The 27,094-nt window shown below is 42.9% G+C and overlaps 2 protein-coding genes across 2 annotated transcripts in view; both read left to right on the forward strand.

The window, feature by feature from the left end:
- LOC112072112 (CD209 antigen-like protein C) overlaps positions 1–27,094 on the forward strand; it is a 166,535-nt gene that overhangs the window by 40,954 nt on the left and 98,487 nt on the right. The window lies entirely within an intron of this gene.
- On the forward strand, positions 19,123–20,383 carry LOC112072106 (T-cell ecto-ADP-ribosyltransferase 1-like). Its single transcript, XM_024139524.2, has 2 exons — positions 19,123–19,220; positions 19,368–20,383. The coding sequence occupies exons 1-2, from the start codon at positions 19,143–19,145 to the stop codon at positions 20,145–20,147; spliced, it is 858 nt and encodes a 285-aa protein (XP_023995292.1). The 5' UTR covers positions 19,123–19,142; the 3' UTR covers positions 20,148–20,383.

Raw genomic sequence — 27,094 nt, forward strand, 5'->3', positions numbered from 1 at the left:
AAAAATGAGCTGGCCTTTGCTATTCACTAGAATACCTGAGCTGCGTGTATGGTTCACTGACTTCCCTGAAACAGTTGCATACGCGGTCGGGTCCTTGCATCGCATTTGACTTGCAGTGATTTGTCCAACGCTTCAGTTTCGACATGATGTTGTTTTGCTGGGAGTGCGAACGGCGAGATCTTTTAGTCAGGCGAATTCTGTGAGAGTGTACACATAGGGTGACAAGTAATGCTAGTCATCTTGAGTTCTCAATATATTGGAAGCTTATCATCGAGAGCAGTTCGTCTTCACATAATATTCGCAGGAAAAATCTATTTATAGATGATTACCAGGCCATTCCTCAAACAACATGACAGTGTGAGGCAGATGAGGTATCTCATAAATTCCTGTGCCGGTACGTGAGGGGCGCAATGTCCACCTTTTTAGAAAAGGCTGCTCGCAAGAAGGTTTTAGGGAGCGTTGACATGATGAGGTGTTGGGTCGTATTAGAATGGCCGCCGGGACCCGTTTTCGGCTGAGACAGCCCAATCAGGAGCACATGCTGGTGCATTCGTCTTGAGATAGGAATCTTGAAATTCAGAGACATCGAGTGATACTTGGAAGCCGGGATAACAATCTGCTATCACGCTGGGCCACAAGTCATATGATAACTGATCGTTCTGTAAGTGGTTCCACACTAGGTGCCTAGAGAGTTATAGCCTCTTAGCGGTTCATAAGTTCATCCTGTAGTGTATACCTTTGATGTATATGACCGCTATGACTCTCGGCTGATATCTTGGGTGGAGTGGGGCTAACTCAAATGCTAATGCTGTTATCTCTTGGATTAATGTAAACTGCATTCAGGTGCCGCGACCACACAGCATTGCAGGTGATTAATTGTCACTGATAAAAAGCCCGTTTTATGCAGCTGTTCCTAACGCGGTAACACAAGAACAAACTCGAAGCTATGCAAAATCAAATTGAACTCGTGTAGGGTTTAGACGTAATTGTCACTTACACTATGCGAATGGTGTCTCATTAGGTCTCATGCTTTAGAGAGGACAATGCAAAGCAATCAACAATTCCTGATTGTTTTCTAAGGTGAGCAAGTGACACAGCTCTGGCCAAATAAAAAGGATGATCGGCAACAGTGAGAGATTCTATATTAAATTCTAGGAAGATGTAATTAATATTTGACAATAATTAGACAGATACGATAATAAAGTATGGGGCGTTCTAGACCTGGAAAGTATGACAGAACTTTGAGGCTATCTTGCATTAGATTGCAACTCCTACCCCCCTTTGGCAGTTTCTATCCTTGACGGAAAGTGTTAGCAGTTGCGTATGGAACTCCCAAAGTTATTTGGAATAGGACCTTTCCATTAATGCAGTGTGTGATTGTCGAGACACACAGCAAGATCCAAGGTAGATCGTAGGACCCATACAGCTTGGTCAGAAGATGTCTTGAAAAACTGACTGAGATAGCAAAGTATCTGAGGGATAGCATGCTTTTGATAAAAGTTTGTTGACATGTCATTCGAAGTGACAAAGGCTTTAACGGATCACCCAGAATTACACAACTGTATTGACGAGTGACACTGGTAGGCAGTTCAGGAAGCAGGCTGGTGATTTTCGTTACTTACTCCTCAACAGTATCTCCTCTCCGCTCGTTCCATCGCTGAACAGTCGACTCGGTAGTTAGGATGAGGGTGCGGCTAAAGGCTATCAAGTTAAGCTGGTTGTCGTCCTGTGTGAGAAGCGAGTTTAGGGACCATAAGATAAAAGAGCTATAGGTTCAGAAAATGACAGATGCGGGTGCTCGAATGCAAGTTGTTTGGACATCAGGTGAGTGAGTTGCTGGCGAGTGAGATAGATGCAGAGCAGACGTATAATGATAGCTGGTATGGATAACGAGAGTTTTATCAATGTTAACTAGCTACAGTCATTTTTCATACAGCTGAATGCTAGTCGCCGCAGCACTAGCCCTAGCCCGTTTGATAGATTAATGATTGATTTGCATCTCGAATCGAAGACCATTGATTCTTGATCTAAAGGCTCACTGGCTTCGGATCTCGTTTAGTGAGCTGAAGTTTGAAGGGTGACATAAGGTGAGTTCTAGTAGGCACTGATGAATCGTGTCAATAACTTCTTGTAGGTCCTAATTGTCGAAAGCCAAATAATCATAATCTGAAGAGATAGATAACCTAAGCTCAGCTAATTAAACTGCATCGAGACTTTGTTTTTACAAAGAGCTCATTACACTAACATCGCGAATTCAGCACATAAGTCAAATAATAATTAGCAAATCCATAAAGTAGAATGAGGCATTCTACTTCTGATTTGGTGTGATCTTAGGCTTGTGAGAATGCAAAATCTATTGCTAACAAGACATAATCACTAGGCAGCTCGCATAAGAACATCAGTTGAGTGAGGCGAGTTTACTACACAGCACAACATGATGTGTGAGAGAAATAATTGCGATTGTGTTTAAAAAAGAAATCGAACTGACAGCCGAGACCAGAGTTCGTTGAATAAGATCACAGTTACTTAGACAACAGGGGATCCTGAAGTAAAAGAAACAGTGACCGAACCTAGAAGTGATAACACCATACTAAACAGTAACAGGCTGACTATAGTACTTGTGAACTCTCTAGAGTGCCGGTCTCAAGCACTTGTGGCATCAGCTATGTGAGCCAAGTGATCATAAGTGTCCCAGGGGGCAGCCGTTATGACTAGCAGGGAGGCCTCACTAAGCTAGCACGCGGCGTTTAAAGTTAGTAGCCGGGGGGTGGTCTGCTCAGACGGAGGGGGGCTGTTCAGACGGAAGCCCGTTGAGGGCACAGCGGTGGGGTACTGCGTCTGCAGACCAGACGTGGGTCGGTCGACAGAGAATCCAAGCGGTGTGCGATGGCAAAAGAGAGTTGTGAAATTGTAGCAAACCAATCTAACTGGTGCTAGCTTGTAGGGCAGTGCGCTAGCTGCGTAGCTGCAAGCTACTGCGTGAGGATCAGAAGGTAGTGCTCAGGGATTACGGCAGGATCCGGCGTTGTTCGAGAGACAGTCCGATGCTCGGTAAATTGTGAGTAATATCAGGGTATACAGGGTGGTGTCTGTGCAGAAGGTAAAGCTGCTAGCAGCGGCAAAAAATGGCTAAATTAGCTGTAGCTGATTTAGACCGTTGTGATGGATTGGCAGCTCTGTGTCGGCACAAAAAGGTCCAGGCCAATTGGCAAAATATGTATTGTAGACAAAACTTAGGCCGGAGGACTCTTCGGCTAGCCGGGAGATTGGCCTAGCTCAGAGGCTAGCTCAAGGCTATGTTGCTTGCTTCGAGACAGAGACGTTAGCCAGGAGTAGCCACTGAGATGCAGCTAGCTACTGACGTCGTGTAAAAGTCCAGAGCTTGCGGTAGTAATCTGGGATTTGGAGAAAGCAGCGATCTTCTCTGGGTTGATATCGCGCTGTGGCAGGACTTGGGGGCAAAGTATATGACCAAGCTGAGGCTGGCTGGTGGCCGAGTTAACGGTAAGACCAAGCAGTGACTAACTGTAACTAGCTAGTAGTTAGTTAGCTGGCTGGTTTGATGGGGTTCCGGTTCTAAAGTATAAAAATAGCAGATCCGTACACATTGGGTGTTGGGGGTGCAGGAGAGTATATTCAGTCCTGTAGATGGAAGTGATTAAAATATAACGGAAAAAACGAGGAAAACAGTAGTAGTCAAGACAGATGTCAGACACGGTCTAGGTGGTTTGTCTATGAGGCAGGTTGACAATAAACATCAAATAGTACAACAATCAAGGACATATTTTAGTCATTGACCTTTTTGTAATTGATCTGATAAAGGGGTTTTCATATGACTGTCTCACACCTGCAAATGGGCCACACACTTATTTAGGAGATGGATTCTGGGGAAATAAACATTTGAAATAGAGGGTTGACAGATGCTTTGGTCTAGATAAGCTGCAGAGACATGGAGCATTCTTCACATTTACCAGAAGAGAGAAGCATTTCACTTAACCAGCAAAATAAATGATTGACAGAGAAAGCTTAGACTAGAGTTATTCAAATCCAGTCTCACACAGTAGGGATCCGTTCTGTGATTGCATAAATTCAACACAACTGGTCTTCCAGGTCGGTTAAATTAAAAACATTCCTGTGGCACTCCAGGACCACGGTTGCCTACAAGGTGCAGTACTTCCCAACCCTCTCCTCTGGGTTCACCAGACAGGCACACCTGCATCAAATAGTCAACGGTTTGATGGTTAGTATTCTGAATCAGGTGTGCCAGATCAGGACCACTGAAAACCAAACACACACTAATGTACCCAGAGCCCTTTAGTTACCTGACACGGTTCATTCTGCACAGCAGCCAGAAGAGGGCAGTATTTAACTCCACCAGCTAAAGGAATGATTGGCAGACTAAGCTCACAATAGACAAACCTCTTTCTGGACTGCTGTAGGTACTGCAGGATTGTGTCACAACTACAGACCATGCTGAGCAATTTAGCTAATTGATCAGTTCAGTGATTGCCTAAATTCAACACCTGGTCTTCCAGGTCGGTTAAATGACAAACGGGAAGTGCCTGCAGCACTCCAGGACCAGGGTTGCTTTCTTGGTGCAGTACCTCACAACCCTCTATTTTTTATCATGAGATACTCTACCTGAGGCGAGCAACAGCTCAAGACTTCCTTAGATATAGTGCACCAGCTGTTATTTACGAAAAGACATAGTCCTCGGAAACGATCAGACTGGCACATTTGCATAAATTGGTGAAGGGGTTGATGGTTAGTAGACTGAATCACGTGTGCCAGATTAGGGCTAAAACAAAAATGTGAAACGTCTGGTGGTCCCTGAGGAGAGGGTTGGGAAACCCTGGACTGGGGGCCTCAATCTTCACTGTAGTGCTGTGTTCCATTATTCTGGGTGATTGATTAAAGTGGTATATTTTCTATCAGTTTTCCAGGACAGAATCAGTCCCTGGATAGAGGGGAAGGATGAGGATGAGGTTTAAGCGTCTTTCTGTACTGTTACTATGGGAACCTTTATTTAGTATCAGCAGTGGTGTTGGTCATGTTCACACATAGATCAGCATGAAAGAAGTGTGAACAAACTATTCTCAGAAGTCATGTGGTGTTTCCTGCCTGCATGTGTGCGTGTGTGAATGTGTGCGTGTGTGTGTGTGTATGCATCGTATGTATGTACAGTACGTACGGTCACTGTGGGGATGACGTCATCAATGCACTTATTGATGAAGCCAATGACCGTTGTGGTAGTAGTCCTCATTGCCATCGGAGGAATCCCGGAACATATTCCGGTCTGTGCTAGCAAAACAGTCCTGTAGCTTAGCGTCTGCTTCATCTGACCACTTTTTTGTTGATCTAGTCACTGGTGGTTCCTGCTTTCATTTTTGCTTGTAAGCAGGAATCAGGAGGATAGAATTATGGTCAGAGTTGCCAAATGGAGGGCGAGGGAGAGCTTTGTATGCATCTCTGTGTGTGTAGTAATGTGGTCAAGAGCTTTTTTTCCCTCTGGTTGCACATTTAATATGCTGATAGAAATTTGGTAAAACAAATGTAAGTTTCCCTGCATTTAAAGTCCCCGGCTACCCAGAGGAGCGCTGCCTCTGGGTGAGCGTTTTCATGTTTGTTTATGGCGGAATAGAGCTCATTCAATGCTGTTTTAGTGCCAGCCTCTGACTGTGGTGGTATGTAAACAGCTGTGAAAAATACAAATGAGAACTCTCTAGGTAGGTAGTGTGGTCTACATTTTATCATGAGAAACTCTACCTCCGGCGAGTAACTGCTCGAGACTTCCTTAGATATCGTGCACCAGCTGTTATTTACAAAATACATAGTCCACCGCCCCTGTTCCATCCTGCCGGTGGAGCGTATGTTGATAGTGTCGTCCTTCAGCCACGTCTCCGTGAAGAATAAGATATTACAGTTTTGAATGTCCCGTTGGTAGTTAAATCTTCCGCAGAGGTCACCTATTGTTTGTCCAAAGTTTGCACATTTGCTAGCAGAATGGAAGGAAGTGGGGGTTTATTAGATCGCCTACGAATTCTCAGAAGGCAGCCTGCCCTCCTGTCCCTTTTTCTCCGCCACCTCTTCATGCAAATCACGGAGATCTGGGCCTGTTCCCGAGAAAGCAGTATATTGTTCGCGTCGGCTTCGTCAGACTCGTTAAGGAAAAATTGGACTCTGCCAGATCGTGGTGAGTAATCGCAGTGCTGATGTCCAGAAGTTATTTTTTGGTCATAAGAGACGGTAGCGGCAACATTATGTACAAAATAAGTACAAAAAATAAGTTACAGACAATGCAAATAAACGAACAAAAAAACATGTAAAACGTCTGCCTTCTCCGGCGCCATCGTAGTCATCTGTCCTGTTGTAAATGATACCCACATTGATTGCTTATATTGTTAATATTTCTTCTGCCACTGAATTGGCATTTGTTGTCATGTGCACTGCAGCTTTTGTTAAAACCAATAAAGAAAAGCATTGAGCATTATTACATCTCCTGTCCTATTTATCCACTTCCTGTACATCTGTTATAAAGATATTAATTTCATTTCACTTGAAGAAAATATGTTTGTTCTCAGGTATAATTAGAAGTGGCTACAAATATATTTAGTTTTAAACAAAGATTAAAAGTTTTTAAAGTATTTGTAGAAATAAATTACATTAATGGCTTTGAAATAAACGTGATGGAGGGAGAGCAGTAGCAGGGTTAGTAGTTTCCTATATCTGTGAAGTCAGAGCTCAGTACTGCTCTATCTATCAAGCACAACGAGGAGAGAGCTGTCTCGTTCCAGGCCAACTATATTGCAGTGGAGTTGCGACCTGCAACCAATGCTCATCAGATTGCTATACCATATGATGTGGTTAACTGATATACTAAACACCTATCCAGAAGTTGTGAGTTCTGTCAGTTGTTTGCAACGTAGTCAACCTGGAACACGGCCAATGTTATGACAGGGTGGGAGGAGAGAGGGGGCGGGGCTCAGTTATCAAGAACCCTTTCAGCAACATTTTTAAATAAAACCTGTCAAAACCTGTGTTGACTAACAGAGACCACAGTGAACAATCATACAACATACTGTCTATCCACTTTGACATTAAATGGTTGCTTTGACACTAATATAAAACAATGTTTTTTATATAGGAGATGGACATGATAATGAATGTATTTGACAGTAATGGCACATGCAAAGTTACATATTGGTAACTAAATGACATTTATATTATCTTTGTTAGGTTTGTGTCTTGTGGTTTACACCAAACTCAACCTGATGGCTGTCTGTTTCACACCTTCAAGAGGGCCTCCAACTTATTAGCAGGGGGTTTCTGAGGGAGGAAACATCACAAAAGATACCTGTTAGGGACAGTTGGAAATTGTACAAAATAGGGGTGGGTTGTCAAACTTTTTTTGCATTTGGGAGGTAGTGCAGGGTTTTCTGGGCACAGGGGCACGTTCTTTCCCTGATTTACTTTGACCATTTGGCATGTTTTACTATTTAATGTATTCTACAGTTGGATTCGGGCTAAACTTGGAAACTAACAATGTCACTGAGGGAGAGAGGGTAATGTATAACATTTACATTGTCAGGATATGTTATTGTTAGCCATCAAGGATCCTCTGGGAGGAGAAGAGACACAGTCTGGTATCAATCGCCATGACAGCCTTGAGTTGGGGAGGAGTGAGCACTTTGGGTTAGAGGTCAGGTTAGATGAAGTGAGGAAGAACAGATATCACTAAGGTTCTGTCTAGCAACAGAGACGCATTGGATGTTCAGTTGTGGAGGAGGAGACTCAGCCTAGGAGAAAGGGTTAAATATCAGCGCTTGTGTGAAATGTTTTTTATCTGAATTACAGCTGTAACAACCCTTTGGGTAGAATTAAACTTTGTTAATCGTGAGTTATTTACTCTGAAGAATTTGAATCTAACACTACTGTTTTAACCACATGTTCTCATCTGCTTGCATGCACTTCTGCGATCAAGGTGTTTGGTACTTGTCTTATGCACTATGCTTTTCCACACCCTTACTATACCACAGGTCAATATCGTCTACCAGTCAACTGTCTATCCTGCCCTCTATCCACCATTCAAAGTGACAACAGTGGTAGGTGGATCATTTGTCCAGATCTGCAATAGGCTAGCTAGAAATCATACCACACATAAAAGCATTCAAAGCTGCATCAATGTTTAATATAAATCCTCAACAACAAATAGGAATTGCTGATAGGCACCGGAGAGGCAAGGTGCATCATTGCGCATGACAGAACAGTGAAGACACATGCAGCTCCCCTATTGATCTTGCTTAGGGACAATACAATAGTTCCTACCTAGACTAGCCTACGACACCAAAAACCAAAGAATAATTGCAGTATTGTTCTACTCTAGGCTGTAGACTGCAGTAAAAATGTAATAGTAAGCCCTGTTATTTGAGTGTGTCTACTCTGACCGATTATAAAAAGGCACAGTAGCAGGCCAGATTGGCTGTATTTTTACAGCTGCTACTTTAAAATTCTCCTGTAGGCTACCTGCACACGCTCATCCACTCCCCTCAAATATAATTCCAGCATCCAAACTGCGCACCTGCCATTCCATTACACCTGTCACACCCTGACCATAGATTGCTTTGTATGTTTCTATGTTTTGTTTGGTCAGGGTGTGATGTTGGTGGGCATTCTATGTTGTATGTCTAGGTTGTCTGTTTCTATGTATTTGACCTAGTATGGTTCTCAATCAGAGGCAGGTGTCAGTCGTTGTCTCTGATTGGGAGCCATATTTAGGTAGCCTGTTTTCCTTTGTGTTTTGTGGGTGGAATGTATTTCGCCTGTGTTGTGTTTTCACCATACGGGACTGTTTCGGGTTGTTTGTACTTTTGTTATTTCGTTCAGTGTTCTGTTTGGTTTATTAAATATATCATTATGGACACTCCGGACTGAAGGGCGGCTCCGGACTGAAGGGCGGCTCAGGCGGCTCTGGACTGAAGGCGGCTCCGGACTGAAGGGCGGCTCAGGCGCTCCTGACTGAATGGCGGCTCAGGTGGCTCAGGACAGACGGGCGGTCTGGCGGCTCAGGACAGACTGGCGGCTCTGGCGGCTCAGGACAGACGGGCGGCTCTGGCGGCTCGGACAGACGGGCGGCTCTGGAGGGAGGCTCTGTAGCGTCCAGACTGGAGGGACGCACAGGAGACTTGGTTCTTAGAACAGGCACAGTACTCACCAGGCTGGAGAGATCTACTGGAGGCCTGGTCCTGGGAGGAGGCACAGGATAGACCGGTCCGTGGAGGCACACCTGGAAGTCTTGAACTAAGGACCTGCACAACCATCCTGACTGGATGTTGATTTTAGCCCGGTACTTCGGGGCGCAGGCACAGGACGCACTGGGCTGTGCAGACCCACGGGAGACACAGTGCGTAGGGCTGGTGCCATATAACACGGACCGAGGAGACGTACTGGAGACCAGATGCGGTCCCGTGTGGCTCAGTTGGTAGAGCATGGCGCTTGCAAGCCAGGGTTGTGGGTTCATTCCCACGGGGGGACCAGGATGAATATGTATGAACTTTCCAATTTGTAAGTCGCTCTGGATAAGAGCGTCTGCTAAATGACTTAAATGTAAATGTAAATGTAAATGTTTGGCCTAGTATGGTTCTTTAATCAGAGGCAGGTGTCAGTCGTTGTCTCTGATTGGGAGCCATATTTAGGTAGCCTGTTTTCCTTTGTGTTTTGTGGGTGGTTGTATCCTTTGTTAGTGTTTTCACCATACGGGACTGTTTCGGGTTGTTGGTACTTTTGTTATTTCGTTCAGTGTTCTGTTTGGTTTATTAAATATATCATTATGGACACTTACCATGCTGCGCATTGGTCCTCCTCTTCTTCCAACCACGACGAGCGTTACAACAGCAGAACATGTAAAGACATTGGGAGATTGTCAAGCTAAGACTTTAATACTGAGTAGGGAGGGTTAATTATAACACAAACCAGATAAGATAAGCACTCAAAGTCAGTAATCGGTATGCAGTTCTGCGTTGCTTATTGGTTGGTGGAAAATGTGTTGCATATATCTTATATCATCATTATCTGAAGCCAGCTCTTATCATAGTGTAATAAAACAGGCAGAGAGAGTTGGCTCGTCTGTTGTGGTCGGCGAACCCTCAACCTTCTGGCCCGTTATCCCTGTGTGGCATCCACTGTGGTAAAGTTGATATCCATGTTTATAAGCACAGGTTTGCTACATGTATTGTTTTTATCGTTGTAATACATTTTTCTGAGTACATTTTAATCGTAGGGTGTGTCTGCACATTTTTGGACAGGACAAGGGGAAGGTTTTGTGAAAATATTTTTTACATTGCAGAGGGGGGTGAACCTTTTTTTTTGACACCTCAAGTTAGCAAGACAGTACTAACAGATCTGGGACTCAGGCTAGGAAAAGAGGTAAACAGCAGTCAGAAGTAATGAGTGAAGTCCCCCTGATGACTGACTGATGATGACTGGTATAATTCTATATCACAGGAGGTTGGTGGCACCTTAGTTGGAGAGAACGGGCTCGTGGTAATGACTGGAGCGGAATCAGGAGAAGGGATTCAAATACATCAAACACATGGATTCCAGGTGTATGATGTCATTCCCTCCTCCGTTCCGGACATTATTATGAGCCGTTTCCGATTTTCTATTTTATTCTATTGAAATTATGATACTTGGTTCTGCCACAACTTTTTTAAATGAAACCTGTTGCTGAGAAATTGGTAGAACTCATCCAGTGACGTCACTACCAGTCACACAACCTGAGAGACGGTGACCATGACAACTGACTGACCACACATTGCGGTGTTTGACTTGGGGTTGAGAAGAGCGTGAGAAAGACAGAAAGGGGGAACATTAATTCTTTCTCAGCAGCATCACTTTTAGTTGCAAATGGCCCTGTGGTGAACCAAAGTAGAGCTGTGTACATCCTCATGCATGTGTACGTGTGCAGACATGAAGATCTGCATGACTTTGTGCACGTATTATCTTGGTGCTTCAGTGTGGGAACAGGATTTGTTGTTGAAGTTGGAAGTTTACATACACCTCAGCCAAATACATTTAAACTCAGTTTTCCACAATTTCTGACATTTAATCCTGATAAAATTCCCTGTCTTAGGTCAATTAGAATCATCACTTTATTTTAAGAATGTGAAATGTCAGAATAATAGTAGAGAGAATGATTTATTTCATCTTTTCTTTCTTTCATCACATACCCAGTGGGTCAGAAGTTTACATGCACTCAATTAGTATTTGGTAACATTGCCTTTAAATTGTTTAACTTGGGTCAAACGTTTCGGGTAGCCTTCCACAAGCTTCTCACAATAAGTTGGGTGAATTTTGGCCCATTGTTCCTGACAGAGCTGGTGTAACTTAGTCCGGTTTGTAGGCCTCCTTGCTCACACACACTTTTTCAGTTCTGCCCACAAATTGTCTATATGGTTGAGGTCAGGGCCTTGTGATGGCCACTACAATATCTTGACTTTGTTGTCCTTAAGCCATTTTGCCACAACTTTGGAAGTATGCTTGGGGTCATTGTCCATTTTGGAGACCTATTTTCGACCAAGCTTTAACTTCCTGACTGATGCTTTGAGATGTTGCTTCAATATATCCACATAATTTTCCTGCCTCATGATGCCATCTATTTTGTGAAGTGCACCAGTCCCTCCTGCAGCAAAGCACCCCACAACATGATGCTGCCATCCCCATGGTTCACAGTTGGGATGGTGTTCTTCGGCTTGCAAGCCTACCCCTTTTTACTCCAAACATAACGATGGTCATTATAGCCAAACAGTTCAATTTTTGTTTCATCAGACCAGAGACATTTCTCCAAAAAGTAGGATCTTTGTCCCCATGTGCAGTTGCAAACCGTAGTCTGGAGGTCTACAAATGTTTTTCTGAAGTCTTGGCTGATTTCTTTTGATTTTCCCATGATGTCAAGCAAAGAGGCACTGAGTTTGAAGGTTGGCCTTGAAATACATCCAAAGGTATATCTCCAATTGACTCAAATGATGTCAATTAGCCTATCAGAAGCTTCTAAAGCCATGACATAATTTTCAGGAATTTTCCAAGCTGTTTAAAGGCACAGTCAACTTAGTGTATGTAAACTTCTGAACCACTGAAATGGTGATACAGTGAATTATAAGTTAAATAATCTGTCTGTAGGAAAAATTACTTGTGTCATGCACAAAGTAGATGTCCTAACCGACTTGCCAAAACTATAGTTTGTTAACGAGAAATTTGTGGAGTGGTTGAAAAATGAGTTTTAATGACTCCAACCTAAGTGTATGTAAACTTCTGACTTCAACTGTATGTCTGCTTGTAAAGTCAGAAATCTGACCAGTTATAAGTAGAGGTCTTTTCAGTCTGCAACACAAAAGTCCTGAAACTGAACAATACAAAACAACATCTATCGTACTACAGTCTGGTGAATTCAACAATCAGATTATTATAATCTGATAAAATGTTACAACAACAGTGGTGGTGTCAGACATAGTGTTGTGCAAAATCATTGTGAAAAGTGCAAAAAAATACTGTAAACATTGTAATCTCTGTGTAATATCATTTTGTAACACTTTTTCCGTATAGTCCATCGATTTCCACTGGCCTTTAATGTCTCTTGCACTGAGATGCAGTGTCTTAGACCACTACGCCACTCGGGAGCCCCTTAGGGCCAAATTAGGGTCAAATTCGAGCTGGCTCGAATGGAATTCTCTAGTTGGAGCTGGGTCGAGGGAAACCCGGGCCAGTGCAGCCCAGTTTCACAACTGGTGCCAGCTCGATTAAAAATTGTGCTGGTGACGTCGTTACTATGCAACCACCGGCTGATCACTGCTGGATGCTGATACCACGTTTAGCTAGCTCGTATTGTATATAGCGATGACACTAACCAATTAGCTAGCTAGCTAACATTAGCAAGCTAAATACATGGCTCTGTGTCTGGCTTCAAAGTGCAAATGGAACCGAGGCTTCAGTAACATTTCAACTAACTATCTACTAACTAACAATAGCCATAACCCTAACCTTAACACTTATCCCAACCCTAAACTATGTTAAACACCTATCCAAGAGTTTTGAGGTCTGGTAGGTGTTTGCAATGAACTCAACCTGGAACACGGATAATCTTATGACAGGCGTTAGAGGAGAGAGGGAGCCAGGCTCAGTTATCAAGAATCCTTTCAGCAGCCATGTGTTGACTAACAGAGACCACAGAAGTCACAGGGAGGCAGTGAACAATCATACAACCTAATGTCTATCCACTTTGACGCTAAACGGTGTCTTTGACACGAATATAAAACAATGTGTTTACCTAAAAGATGGACATGATAATGAATGTATTTTACAGTAATGGCACATGCAAAGTTACATATTGGTAACTAAATGACATTTATCTTATCTTTGTTAGGTTATTTGTGTGTTGTGGTTTACACCAAACTCACCCTGATGACTGTCTGTCTCACACCTCAAGAAGGGCCTCAAACTTGTTAGCAGGGGGTTTCTGAGGGAGGAAAGATCACAAAAGATACGGTTAGGGACAGTTAGAAATGTATGTGTGGGGGGGGGGGGGGGACTGGAGGGTTGTCTAACGTTTTATTCTGCTTTTGGGAGGGTAGTGCGTTTTTTTATTGGTTACTGGGGCACGTTTTTTCCTTGATTTACATTTGCCATTTGCAGGATTTACTATACAGTGTATTCTACTGTACATAGCCACATTTCCTCATCTGCTTGCTTGCACTTCTGCTATAAAGGTGTTTGGTACTTGTCTTATGCACTATGTTTTCCGCATGCTTACTACAGATTTACACCACATAAACTCAGCCATTTTCACTGAACTATCAAGCCCCTGTTGCTGCCAAATTTATCATCACTAATACTGATTTGTTTCTTTTGAGCATTTCAGATTCAGCATCTGGAGGACCTGCTTTATCAGGAGGATAACCTGGAATCTGGATACACTGTGACAATGGGGTCATTATTCCTGACATCCCATGCCCCCTGTCTACTGAGAATCTTGCTGTGCTCCAACGTCACTTGAACCCTACCACTGACTCCTCACATTTTGGTCAGGACATATACATGCACGCTCTTCGATTAGTTATGAGTCTCCAGCCTTTTTAGGTGCAGTCCTCCCACACTATGTAGGATATTGTTTTAGCCCCAGTGCCACTCTTGATAATGGCAAACATTTGTATTTTTTGGAGGAGGGTGAAAGGATAACAGGCCCAGGTGTCAAAGTGAGAGAGTAGGCTATTCTGGATAGAGCAAATACTTTTGTGTAGTCTATTTTTTTGTTTTTGCCTTAGCACTACACAGCTGATTCAAATGATCAAGTCATCATCAAACTTCAAGTGGTATTTATGTATTCATTTGTGATGCTATCCTTGATATGACCCTGATATGACCCTGCTATTGTCACATGCTACACATGCACATGTATCTATCTATCCAATGTTATCATGATTTGTTATAAGGGATATTATCCTTATATTATACAGGAAGTATTATTAAAGAGATGCTTTACATTGACATACAGATAGAGATGTAGTAGTCCCAGAGTTAATGATCCAATATCAGTTTTGTATTTCACCTCCAGATGATTATGGTGACTGACCGTGTTAGAACAAAAAAAACTAAGCTTAATCATGCTCTCTCTCTTTCCATCTGTCTCTCGTCTGCAGGTATGTTTTGATGTGAGAGAGGAAGCCAGTCCCGTCATTGCCACCTCACCCACTCTTAAGATGAGTTTTGGGCCGACTGGGAGCCCAAGGCTGGTTAGGAGACACCGCAACAGACACTATGTAATTGTGATGAACTGAGAGAATATTAGGGTAACACTGTAATTCATTAATCTTATGCTGTCTTCCCTGCTCCTCTGTTTTACCTTTTCTGTCTTCTACACCTCTCTCCCCACCTCCTCTTTCTTCCTCTTTTTTAATAATGCACACCATATGTGCATTGAAGTACAGATTGAACTTGTATTTATAGTATAATATTACAATTATAATATTTATAATGCATGTATTATAGTATTTATAACACCTGTATAATGACATTTCAATAAACGTTACACATTCTCCACTGGTTGAAATGAAATATCTCATTGGAATCCTACACCTATCCTGTGTCCTCAGATTAATGCAGATGAAGGGAGTTAGATAAGGACAGGTGTATTTCTATATATATGAATTACAAATCAGCCTTTACATGTTTCTAGTCTATTGCATAGTTACAATGTATAATCATTGATGTCCCAGGAGCAGGAGTGGTAAACACTATTGAAGCGTATAATTGTAATACATTGTTGCAGACACAGCATCATTCAAACAATGGAGTTTGATACACCTGGTATTGAATATGACTGAAAAATAATGTCTCACAGAGATTCATATCTGAACCGCACCTTTATTAGCCAAGAAAGAGTACTTGATCAGTGAATATATTCAATGTACAGGCTACAATGTGGGGATCTCATGCTTGGTAATAACTACACTACATGTGTATATAGGACTTGCATCCTTGGAACATAAAAGTTATGATATTCTACTCAATCCATAGGCTTCATCAATGCCATTCAGACTTGAAGTCAATACAACTATGAGAGCCGAGGTTTATAGATAGGTTCTGAATTAATGTTCATACCAAACGTTTTAGGGTCCATACACAGATCGACTACATAGTGTAGCTAGCTACACATCCCTAGGCATACAGTTATTTTTTATCATTCCAGGTTTACCAAATGTGATATATTTCGTAAAATATTCATAAAATATTTTAATGGACAATAAAGATGTTCTATTTTATTCTATTCTGTTCTGTTCTATTCAAAATAGGATACTTGGTACTGCCACAAAAAAAAAGACTGACGTGAAGTTGTCTACACATGTGTGACTTGACCACTCAAAACCCACGCTAAAGTTTGAGGCCCTCTTGAAGGTGTGACAGAGTCATCAGCAGAATGAGTTTGGTGCAAACCACAACCACAACACAAACAACCTGACAAAGATAAATGTCATTCAGTTTCCAGTTATTTTTTTTTGTGGCAGTATCAACCACTACTATGAAACACAATATCTCCAAGAGATGGAAATGATCATGAATGTCTATTACAGCAATATTGACACCTGCATAGTTACATCTGGCTAACTTAATGACATTTATCTTTGTCAGGTTGTTTGTGTTGTGGTTGTGGTTGGGGTTTACACTAAACTCAGTGTGATGATGACTCTGTCACACCTTCAAGAGGGCCTCAAACTTTAGTGTGGGTTCTGAGTGGAAAAATACTTGAAAAAGACACCTGTTAGTGGGAAAGAGATCAACAGTAGTCAGAAGTCACCCTGATGATTGACTGATGACTGGTGACATTCCACATTTGACCAAATGTGAAATATTTTATGAAATATAAAAAAACATGTAATACCATTAATTAACCACTTACACTCATGGGAATTTACCTATATGGATAGGGCTTAATTTAAGTGTTTTTTGCAGAAGATATATGCATAACCATGGTAGCACTTAAAAGGGGACAGTTGGGAGACTATGGAACAATGATTAAACTAAAGGTGAGGACACAACAGGTCACCTGACTAGACTGAATCCAAACATTACACTGTTAATTATATGTGCATTTTACATAACTGAACTAAAAAGTTTTCCCTGACAATCCAGGTGTGTGTGAATGTAACATCCAACATTTACAAGTCATTCAACGAAGCCACTCGTATCCAAAATAAGAGCTAAAACACAATATTTAAGTACCACTCCCTGCACCTTCTGACCAAGACCTTAGGAATTCTGAACAAGAACATGAAGCATTTCCTAACCTTCCGTGGAACCAGAGGCATTCTATGGTGTCCGAAATACTACAATGCGATTTGGACAGCTCTTTAGACAAGCAAATCACCTCTAAATACCTTGGAACTCGCTCCTGTTTTGAGATCACCACCTACCTTGGTGCCCCACTGGGGGGGGGTACTCTCAGCTGCCGCATGAGAAGGAGGCGCTGATTTGTCCCCTATGAAGTGTTCAATAGACAATATTTTCTATTCCATTCATATTAGGATAATTCCCAATGGGCACATACGTCAAGTCAACATCCATTCCACGCTGGTTCAACCTAATGTCATTGAAATGACATGGAAACAACGTTGATTCAACCGGTGTGTTGGTTCTTTCACAAAATGTTACATTAAAATGTATCACTGAGAAATCGCTGGAACTGTGACGTCATTACCAGTTACTCACACAACCTGAGAGCCTGCAACCGTGTGACCATAGGATCTGGTACTTCTGTGTGGGAACAATGTTTGTGGTTGTGTGGGCTTGTATTAGTCAGATGTCTGACCAGGTATAAGTAGACCTTTGCAGAAAAGCTGCAAACACAAGTCCTGAAGCTAATCAATACAAAACAACCTCAATCGTGCTCCAGTCTGGTAAGTTGAACTATCAGATCATTATAATCGTATAAGGTGTTACAAAAACAGTGGTGGTATCAGATATAGTACTGTCAGTAGTAGTATTCATTATTTCTCTATAGAGTTTATATCAGTAGTACTAATTAAATGACACTAGGTTGTTGTATGTAGCTAATGTAGTTATTTCTCTATAGAGTTTATATCAGTAGTACTAATTAAATACTACTAGATTGTTGTAGCTAATGTAGCTATGATTTTTTTTTTTTTGCAAAACGCTATAAAACCATTGTATCCATTGTTTAGCTGGAATGGAATGTTTTTATCCTTTATATTTGACTGTAATATGTGGTTGTCTCACCTAGCTACTGTACAGTGCCTTCAGAAGGTGTTCACGCCCCTTAAATTTTTCCACATTTAGTTGTGTTACAAAGCGGGAATGAAATGGATTTAAATGTCATTTTTTTGTCAAAGATTTACATAAAATACTATGAGGTGTCAAAGTGGAAGAAATTATTTTACATTTGTGAAAAGTTAATGAAAAATAAAACACAAATATATCTTGATTAGATAAGTATTCAACCCCCTGAGTCAATACATGTTAGAATCAATTTTGACAGCAATTACAGCTGTGAGTCTTTCTGGGTAAGTTAAGAACTTTGCCTACCTGTATTGTACAGTATTTGCATTTTTTAAATTTATTCTTAAAGCTCAATCAAGTTGGTTGTTGGTCATTGCTAGATAGTCATTTTCTAGTCTTGTCATAGATTTTCAAGACGATTTAGTCAAAACTGTAACTAGGTCACTCAAGAACATTCAATGTCGTCTTGTTAAGCAACTCCAATGTACATTTGGCCTTGTGTTTCAGGTTATTTCCTGCTGAAAGGTTCATTTATTTCTCAGTGTCTGGTGGAAAGCAGACTGAACAAGATTTACTCTAGGATTTTTCTTGTGCTTAGCTTTATTCCCCCCAAAAACTCCCTAATCCTTCTCAATGACAATTATACCCATAACATGATGCAGCCATCACCATGCTTGAAAATATGACAAGTGGTACTCAGTGATTTGTTGTGTTGGATTTTCCCCCTAATATAACGCTTTGTATTCAGGATATAATTAATTTATTAGCGTTTTTTTGTGCAGTTTTACTTTCGTGTCTTATTGCAAACCGGTCGCATGTGTTGCAACATTGTATTCTGTACAGGCTTCCTTCTCCATCTGTCAATTAGGTTTGTGTTTTGGAGTGAGTACAATATTGTTGATCCATGCTCAGTTTTCTACTATCACAGGCATTACAATCTTTAACTGTTCTAAAGTCACCATTGGCCTCATAGTGAAATCCCTGAGCGGTTTCCTTCCTTTCTCTATAGAGTTTACGTATATCTGTTGTCATTCTGCAGTCAATTGGAAAAAAGTACCAAGACAATTATTCAATGAGACTTGATTGACAGTAGTTTTACTTCACAATAAAGCCTTTATCAAATGGTGGCTTTCCAAAAACTCCCGTAATTTTTAGAAGTGAATAATATCAAAGTTATTTCTATAATGAATATAGTGATTGCCAGTATGTTTATGTTTACTAGCAGCTCCTATATGGTCTTTTTGCAATTAGTTTTAAAATGTGAAAAACATCAAAGCTATGTTGTATCATGTTTGGTATTATTATGATGATTGGTATTTGTCTCCTGTACATGTTGTTTTACTACAGGTGCTGTTAAAGTCATGGGGAGAGACAACATCCTAACCTTTGCTGTGCTGTGTGTCTTCCATGATTGGACTCTGGGTGTGGACTCGAAGATGGTAAGATGTGGACTCCAAGATGGTGCTTCCAGCATATAGTCTTGCTACTTTTAATCTGAGAACAAGATTGTTACAGTAAAAAAAAAAAATATAATAATAATATATATAAAACTGTTCCTCTGTATTCTCCTCCGTATTCTTTTGAAGGTTCATCTCCATCAGCCTGGTCTCAATTCCAGCATATCCTTAGACATGGTCGTTGACTCTGTTGACGACATGTATGACGGCTGCACTAAACAAATGTACAACAAGGTGGAGGTGGAGAAGGAAGGATATCTTGTACATGAAAACAAAGAGCCCTTCAAAAATGCCTGGAAGTTGGCAGAAAGTTGTGCAAAAAAAGTGAAGGAACGATTCCGAGAGGACAGTTCTGAATACAATGTTGACGACAAACTTTCACATAATCATATCAAGGCTATCTGTGCTTACACAGCAGGTCATCCTTCAATACACTCAGAGTTCAACCATGCAGTCCGGACCAGCAGATATAAGTATACAACCTCCTTCCAGTTCCATTCCCTGCATTTCCTTCTGACTGACGCCATTCGCCTCCTGAAAAAACAACAACAACATTGTAACACCACATACAGAAGAACCAAAATGAAGTTTGTGGGTAAAGTTAACACAACTATTAGATTTGGCTACTTTGCCTCCAGTTCTCTCAACAAGGACAATTCTGAATTTGGAGACAAGTCCTGCTTTGAGATAGAGACGTGTTTTGGCGCTTACCTGAAGTCCTTCCCCAAAATGGGGAAAAAAGAAGAGGAGGTGTTGATTCCACCATATGAAGTGTTCACCGTTACTGAAGTACTCAAGAAAGAAGATGATCCAACACTTTGGTGTGATGTTGTGAACAAACTACAGAGCACCAAAATACCCAAGAGTAACCTGAATTGCAAAATCTTTAAGAAGCCATTTATTAATTAAGAAAATTAACATTGAGTCATTTCCCCTAAAGAGGATGTAATTCAACCAGCTCAGCTTCTTATTCTTATGCTCCTTACAAAAATAAATACAATAAAATGTTACGTGACCATAGTTTCTATTGTAATAAGTTAATTGGATTATTTGTGGATGTTACATACAAATCTCATCCTGACTACATGAAATAGTTATTATTAAGATGTGTGTATTAGCCTGTGTGTCAGACTCCATAAGAGACTTTAAAGCACTTACATGTTTTCTGCAGCTTGTTTCAACATGAATAAAGAAAATCATTGAGCAAGAATACTGTATTCGTCATGTATTTTTTGTTTGAACTATTAACGTACTACGTTTAGACAAAGTGAAATTATAAAATGGGCCATGGATTAATCTATAATATTACATGACAAGTTTAATTGTTCAATAAAGTTATGCTTAATTACTTCCCCCGAGGTGGCACATAAAGCCACAAATAAAGTGATGCCCGAAACTACCAATTGGTACTGAAGGAATTTAGAAAAAAAAAATCCCATGAAACATTCAAAATCATGTAAAAACATTAAAACATTTACTACTTTCACAAAAAGACAACATAAGGCATCATGGAATTATACAATTAATGTTCTGGAATGTTCTTCCATAGAATACTTCTAACAGTCCAACATGGCTTCTGACCAATCATATGGCCAAATAAGGATTGACTGGCTGGCTCCACAGTACTGTTACAGAGCAAAGTTGGAGTCTTGACTTAAATTGGCCGACAGGCGTCACTCATCACCAGATGATTCTCATAGCAGGTGGGGCCCCACCCCTGCTGTCCCTGATTGGCTCCCCTCCTGTTTCTGTCCTCCAATGGGGTGCAAATACACACGTGATTCTCTGCTGGTTGGTTAATAAATCAATATGCAGCACAGATAAACACACACACACTCAGTCAAGTGAAAAAGTCTTCCTCCCCCCCCCCTCCCTTCTCTCTCTCTCTCCCTCTCTCTGTATCTTCCTCCTTCTTCCTTCCTCCCTCCCTCCATCCCCCTCTCTCTCTCTCTCCCATCTCTCTGTCCCTCCCTCCACTCGGGTTGGAGGTGTGCAGGGCCAGGATGGAGCCTCTGGCTCCCATGTAGAGTGTGTCAGAACTGGGGTCCAGCAAGAGGACGCTGGTGTTGGACACCCCCAGAACTGCGCCTGATGAATAAATGAACTAAGCTGATGCTGTGTTGTTTGTTTATTAATTTGGGTCTAAAAACAAGACATAACCAATTCGTTTTCAAATAGAATAATGGACATTTTACAGTATATCTCTCATTTCTCAGCATACCATATATTAAGCTGCCTTTTTCAAACCTCTCCTCTGGAGCCCCAGACATTAAATGTTGTAGCCCTGAACTAGGATGCCTGATTTGAATAGTTAAAGGCTTCATGATTAGTTGACAAGTTAAATCAGGTGTGCTACTTAGTTCTGGAATTGTTCAAATACATGGAATGGCTGGGGGTCCCTGAGAAGAGGTTTGAAAAAGGTTTAAACAATAAACTCAATACCAGTATTTTCACTGACAAAACACCTTCTCACACAGCCAATATATCACTTTGTTGGAGAGAGAGAGAAAAAAAATCTTGGTCCTCCTCTCCCTCTCCCTCTCCCTCTCCATCCCCATCGTTGGGCTCTCCTTTCCTCCAGAGACTGGAGAAAACACACAAAGATAGGGCTGGATTCAACCACGGCTGGCTGGTGGCACCATAATTGGGGAGGAAGGGCTCATGGTAATGGCTGGAATAGAATGGTATCAAATACATGGTTTCCATGGTTTCCATGTGTTTGATACTACTCCATTCACTCCATTCCAGCCATTAACATGATGGCACGTCCTCCCTTCACCTGCCTCCCCTGGCAACCAAACCACTTCAACACTTATGCATTTTCTTGTTTAGCGATATCGAGTCTTTACAGTTTGACTGTCCGCATGGTCAGTAGTATCTAGTCTATTGACGCAAGGAGCATCAATCTAAGTAACATAATGAAGAAATGCCCTTCAAAATCTGTCAGTTTAAGCTAGAGATGTCTGTTTTTTGCATGGGCTGCTTCTCAATCTACCATATCTGCCTATAGTGGACGTCCACATCTGCTGTGGAAGGTGTCCGAGTTACAACTGCGTTTGTCAGACCATGAAACATCCCGAAAAATGGTCTTCTCACGAAAACGTCTGTTGGCCTACTAAATAATATGTATAGATGAGACTCTCACAAACACGATGGTGTTCTCCATTTTGCTCTACGACCCATACAAGTATCATGGAACTGTTTTGAAGGTAACCGGTACCGGTAGAAAATGAATGGAAGTATGGAAGTAATTTTGCGCCTACCCCAAAAAAAGGGCAAACGGCTTAGACTCTCAATCCACCACTTACGCCTTTGTTGCCTTTCAGCATCTGTAGTGGAAAGTGCTGTTTGTCAGACAGGAGACAAAATCAGTCTTCTCATAAAAACATCTGTAGCATCTGAACGGTTCAGCCTACTAACTAATATGACCACTCTATGGAAAGTTGGGACTCTCACAAACATGAGAGTCACGGAACCCATACAAATAAATGGAAGTAGGGGTTCAATATGTGTAAAAAATATATACAGTCGTGGCCAAAGGTTTTGAGAATGACACAAATATGAATTTTCACAAAGTCTGCGGCCTCAGTTTGTATGATGGCAATTTGCATATACTCCAGGATGTTATTGAAGAGTGATCAGATGAATTGCAATTAATTGCAAAGTCCCTCCTTGCCATGCAAATGAACTGAATACTAAAAACATTTCCACTGCATTCCAGCCCTGCCACAAAAGGACCAGCTGACATCATGTCAGTGATTCTCTCGTTAACACAGGTGTGAGTGTTGACAAGGACAAGGCTGGAGATCACTCTGTCATGATGATTGAGTTTGAATAACTGACAGGAAGCTTCAAAAGGAGGGTGGTGCTTGGAATCATTGTTCTTCCTCTGTCAACCATGGTTTCCTGCAAGGAAACACGTTCCGTCATCATTGCTTTGCACAAAAAGGGCTTCACAGGAAAGGATATTGCTGCCAGTAAGATTGCACCTAAATCAACCATTCATCGGATCATCAAGAACTTCAAGGAGAGCGGTTCAAATGTTGTGAAGAAGGCTTCACGGCGCCCAAGAAAGTCCAGCATGCGCCAGGACCGTCTCCTAAAGTTGATTCAGCTGCGGGATCGGGGCACCACCAGTACAGAGCTTGCTCAGGAATGGCAACAGGCAGGTGTGAGTGCATCTGCACGCACAGTGAGGCGAAGACTTTTGCAGGAGGGCCTGGTGTCAAGAAGGGCAGCAAAGAAGCCACTTCTCTCCAGGATAAACATCAGGGACAGACTGATATTCTACAAAAGGTACAGGGATTGGACTGCTGAGGACTGGGGTAAAGTCATTTTCTCTGATGAATCCCCTTTCCGATTGTCTGGGGCATCCGGAAAAAAGCTTGTCCGGAGAAGACAAGGTGAGCGCTACCCTCAGTCCTGTGTCATGCCAACAGTAAAGCATCCTAAGACCATTCATGTGGGGGTTGCTTCTCAGCCAAGGGAGTGGGCTCACTCACAATTTTGCCTAAGAACCCAGCCATGAATAAAGAATGGTACCAACACATCCTCCGAGGGCAACTTCTCCCAACCATCCAGGAATAGTTTGGTGACAAACAATGCCTTTTCCAGCATGATGGAGCACCTTGCCATAAGGCAAAGTGATAACTAAGTGGCTCGGGGAACAAAACATCGATATTTTGGGTCCATGGCCAGGAAACTCCCCAGACCTTAATCCCATTGAGAACTTGTGGTCAATCCTCAAGAGGCTGGTGGGCAAACAAAAACACACAAATTCTGACAAACTCCAAGCATTGATTATGCAAGAATGGGCTGCGATCAGTCAGGATGTGGCCCAGAAGTTAATTAACCTCTCTTGGGTAGGGGGCAGTATTTTCACGTCCGGATGAAAATCTTGCCCAAAGTAAACTGCCTGTTACTCAGGCCCAGAAGCTAGAATATGCATATACTATTTGGATAGAAAACACTCTAAAGTTTCTAAAACTGTTAAAATTATGTCTGTGAGTATAACAGAACTGATATGGCAGGAGAAACCCCGAAGACATACCATCCCAAAAAACAAATGTTCAGCCTACCGCTGTTTTCAATGGCTGTCACTTTTATTATAAGGCGAAATCCTCCCAGATTGCAGTTCCTAGGGCTTCCACTAGACGTCTACAGTCTTTAGAAAGAGGTTCATGCTGTTTTTTTGAAAAAAGAGCCAGAAAATTTAGTTTTTTTAGGTGGCTCCCATTGTGGCTGTAGTGTTTCCAAGCACGTGGTAGAGACCGCGTTCTTTGGTATTTTTATCCGGTAGGCACAATAACGATTCTCCGTCTTAAATGTTTTTGTTTATTTACGTATTAGGGTACCTAAGGTTTGATTATTATTAGTAACGTTTGGGATTAATTTTGTATGCATTTTGATGGAGGGAAACTGGGTGGATTATTGACTGAAGCGTGCCAGCTAAACTGAGTTTTTATGGATATAAAGAAGGACATTATCAAACAAAAGGACCATTTGTGATGTATCTGGGACCTTTTGGAGTGCCAGCAGAAGAAGATCATCAAAGGTAAGACATTTATTATATCGCTATTTCTGACTTTCGTGGCGCACCTGCCTGGTTGAAATATGTTTTTCATGCTTTTGTATGCGGGGCGCAGTCCTCAGATAATCACATAGTGTAAGGACTTAAATGTATTTGGCTAAGGTGTATGTAAACTTACGACTTCAACTGTATGTTTTAATTATTGTGATAGGCTCATGTTCTAACGGTATGGCATGTCCCCACTATTTATTTGGCTGGTACTCTGTGCCAGACCATTCAGGATTACATTAACCCATTGTATACTAGACACCTAAAAAAAATATTTCTCAATCTGTAGCTGGTCTCTCTCTTTAGTATTTAGTCAGGCTGTTGTAACTGATCTGTAGCTGGTCTCTCTCTTCAGTCAGGGTGTTGTAACTGGTCTGAAGCTGGTCTCTCTCTTTAGTCAGGGTGTTGTTACTGGTCTGTAGCTGGTCTCTCTCTTTTTTCAGGTTGTTGTAGCTGGCCTGTAGCTGGTCTCTCTCTGCAGATGAGTTGGTCTTATAGGCTAAGAAGCTCTTAGAGACCCCATCATCTGTCACAACAACAGAAAAGCTAATGGACATAATCACAGACCTGCTGGTGATTTGTAGAAATTATAACTTAAGACTTACAGTGGACAGACAGGCCGATTGTCCAGGGCCAGTAGAACACACAGCAGCCCCAGACACACTGCAGCAACTAGGAAGGGTCTCTTTCCTGTGCTATCATGCCAACACCGACTAAGGGGCCAGCAACGGACTAAGGGGCAGCCCGGGACAACTAGCTCCAGGACAGAAAAAGGGTAGCTCAGATAGAGGGATAGCTCAGGATAGAAGTAGCTCAGGATAGAGTAGTAGCTCAGTATAGAGGGCAACTCCGGACTGAAGGCAGCTCCGGACAGAGAGACACTCCTGGACTGAGGGGCAGATCTATAAATGGCAGCTCAAGCTAAGAACAGCTCTGGACAAAGTAGCTCCAGACAGAAAGTAGCTGCAGGACAAGAGATAGCGCAGATAGAAGGTAGCTCAGGAAAGGGCAATCCGGACTGAAGGCAGCTCCGGACAAGAGACAGCTCCTGACACTGAGGGGCAGTCTGGCATGTGCAACCGGCTACGTGACGGGCTCATGCTGCTGACCTCGGACGCTCATGGCTGGCTGACGGCTCTGGACGCTCCTGGCTGCTGACGCTCTGGACGCTCATGGCTGGCTGACGCTCTGGAGCTCAGCTGCTGACGCTCTGAGCTCATCTGCTGACGCGCGCCTCATGGCTGGCTGACGCTCTGGACGCTCATGGCTCACTGCGTTCTGGACGCTCATTGGCTCACTGGCGGTTCTGGCAGATCCTGTCTGTGTTGGCGGCTCTGGCAGTCGTCTGGTTGGCGACTGCAGATCCTGTCTGGTGGCGGCTCTGGCAGATCCGTCCTGGCGGAAGCCTGCAATCGTCTGGCGAGGCTCTGGCAATCCGGGTCTGGCGGAAGCCTCTGGCAATCCGGTCTGGCGGAAGGCTCTGCTGATCCTGTCTGCGGAAGGCTCTGGCTGATCCTGTCTGGCGGCAAGCTTTAGCGGCTCCTGTCCGGGAAGCTCTATCGCCTCCGAGTCTAGCCCTCTGGCGGGACGATTCTGTAGAGCTCCTGGACGACGGCGGCTGCAGCTCTGGCAGAGGCATAACGCTGGCAGACGGGCAGCAGCGGTTTGGCGCGGCAGTACGGCGTCGACGGCAGCGGCTCATAGGACTCGACGGCGCATGCAGACGGTGCATCCCGGCTGCGGGCGCCTCACGAGCTGGGCGAACCGCACGCCTCAGCGCTGGCAGACGGGCCGACTGCAACGGCGGCTGGGCAGCGTACGGCCCGACCTCAACGGCGCTGGCAGACGTCGACTCAAGCGCGCTGGCAGCCACGCGAGCGACCTCACCGACGGCGTCTGGCAAGCCTTACGCCCCCTCGCCCAACGCCTGCAGCACCGGCGACTCACACGCGCTGGCAGCCCTACGCGACCTCAACGGCGCTGGGCAACGGCAGCCGACCTCAGACGCGCTCGCAGCCTTCTACGGGCGACTGCAGATCCGCCACTCGGGTAAGCCACGGCAGCTTCCTGGCCGGCTGAGCGCACTATACCCCTGCTGGACCTCTACGGCCCCGTGGTGTGTCGTGTGTGTCTGTCTGGGTTCCTCACACAACGTGTGTGCCCGTGTGTCCCTGGGGGGTGTGTTGTGTGACACTTGCTGCTGTGTGTTGCTGGCTGCTGGATTGTGGTGTGTGGCTATACCCTTACCTCAAGTACTTCAGGTTTCGTGTGCTCCTGC

The sequence above is a fragment of the Salvelinus sp. IW2-2015 genome, unplaced genomic scaffold, assembly GCF_002910315.2.
Source record: "Salvelinus sp. IW2-2015 unplaced genomic scaffold, ASM291031v2 Un_scaffold1826, whole genome shotgun sequence".
NCBI classification, from domain to species: Eukaryota; Metazoa; Chordata; class Actinopteri; order Salmoniformes; family Salmonidae; genus Salvelinus; species Salvelinus sp. IW2-2015.

What these genes read in the sequence shown, in the direction of transcription:
- LOC112072106 (XM_024139524.2), top strand. Translation starts at nt 19,143, where the DNA reads ATGGGGAGAGACAACATCCTAACCTTTGCTGTGCTGTGTGTCTTCCAT. An exon ending in TGGGTGTGGACTCGAAGATG is followed by an intron (nt 19,221 to 19,367) that starts GTAAGATGTGGA and finishes ATTCTTTTGAAG; the next exon opens with GTTCATCTCCATCAGCCTGG.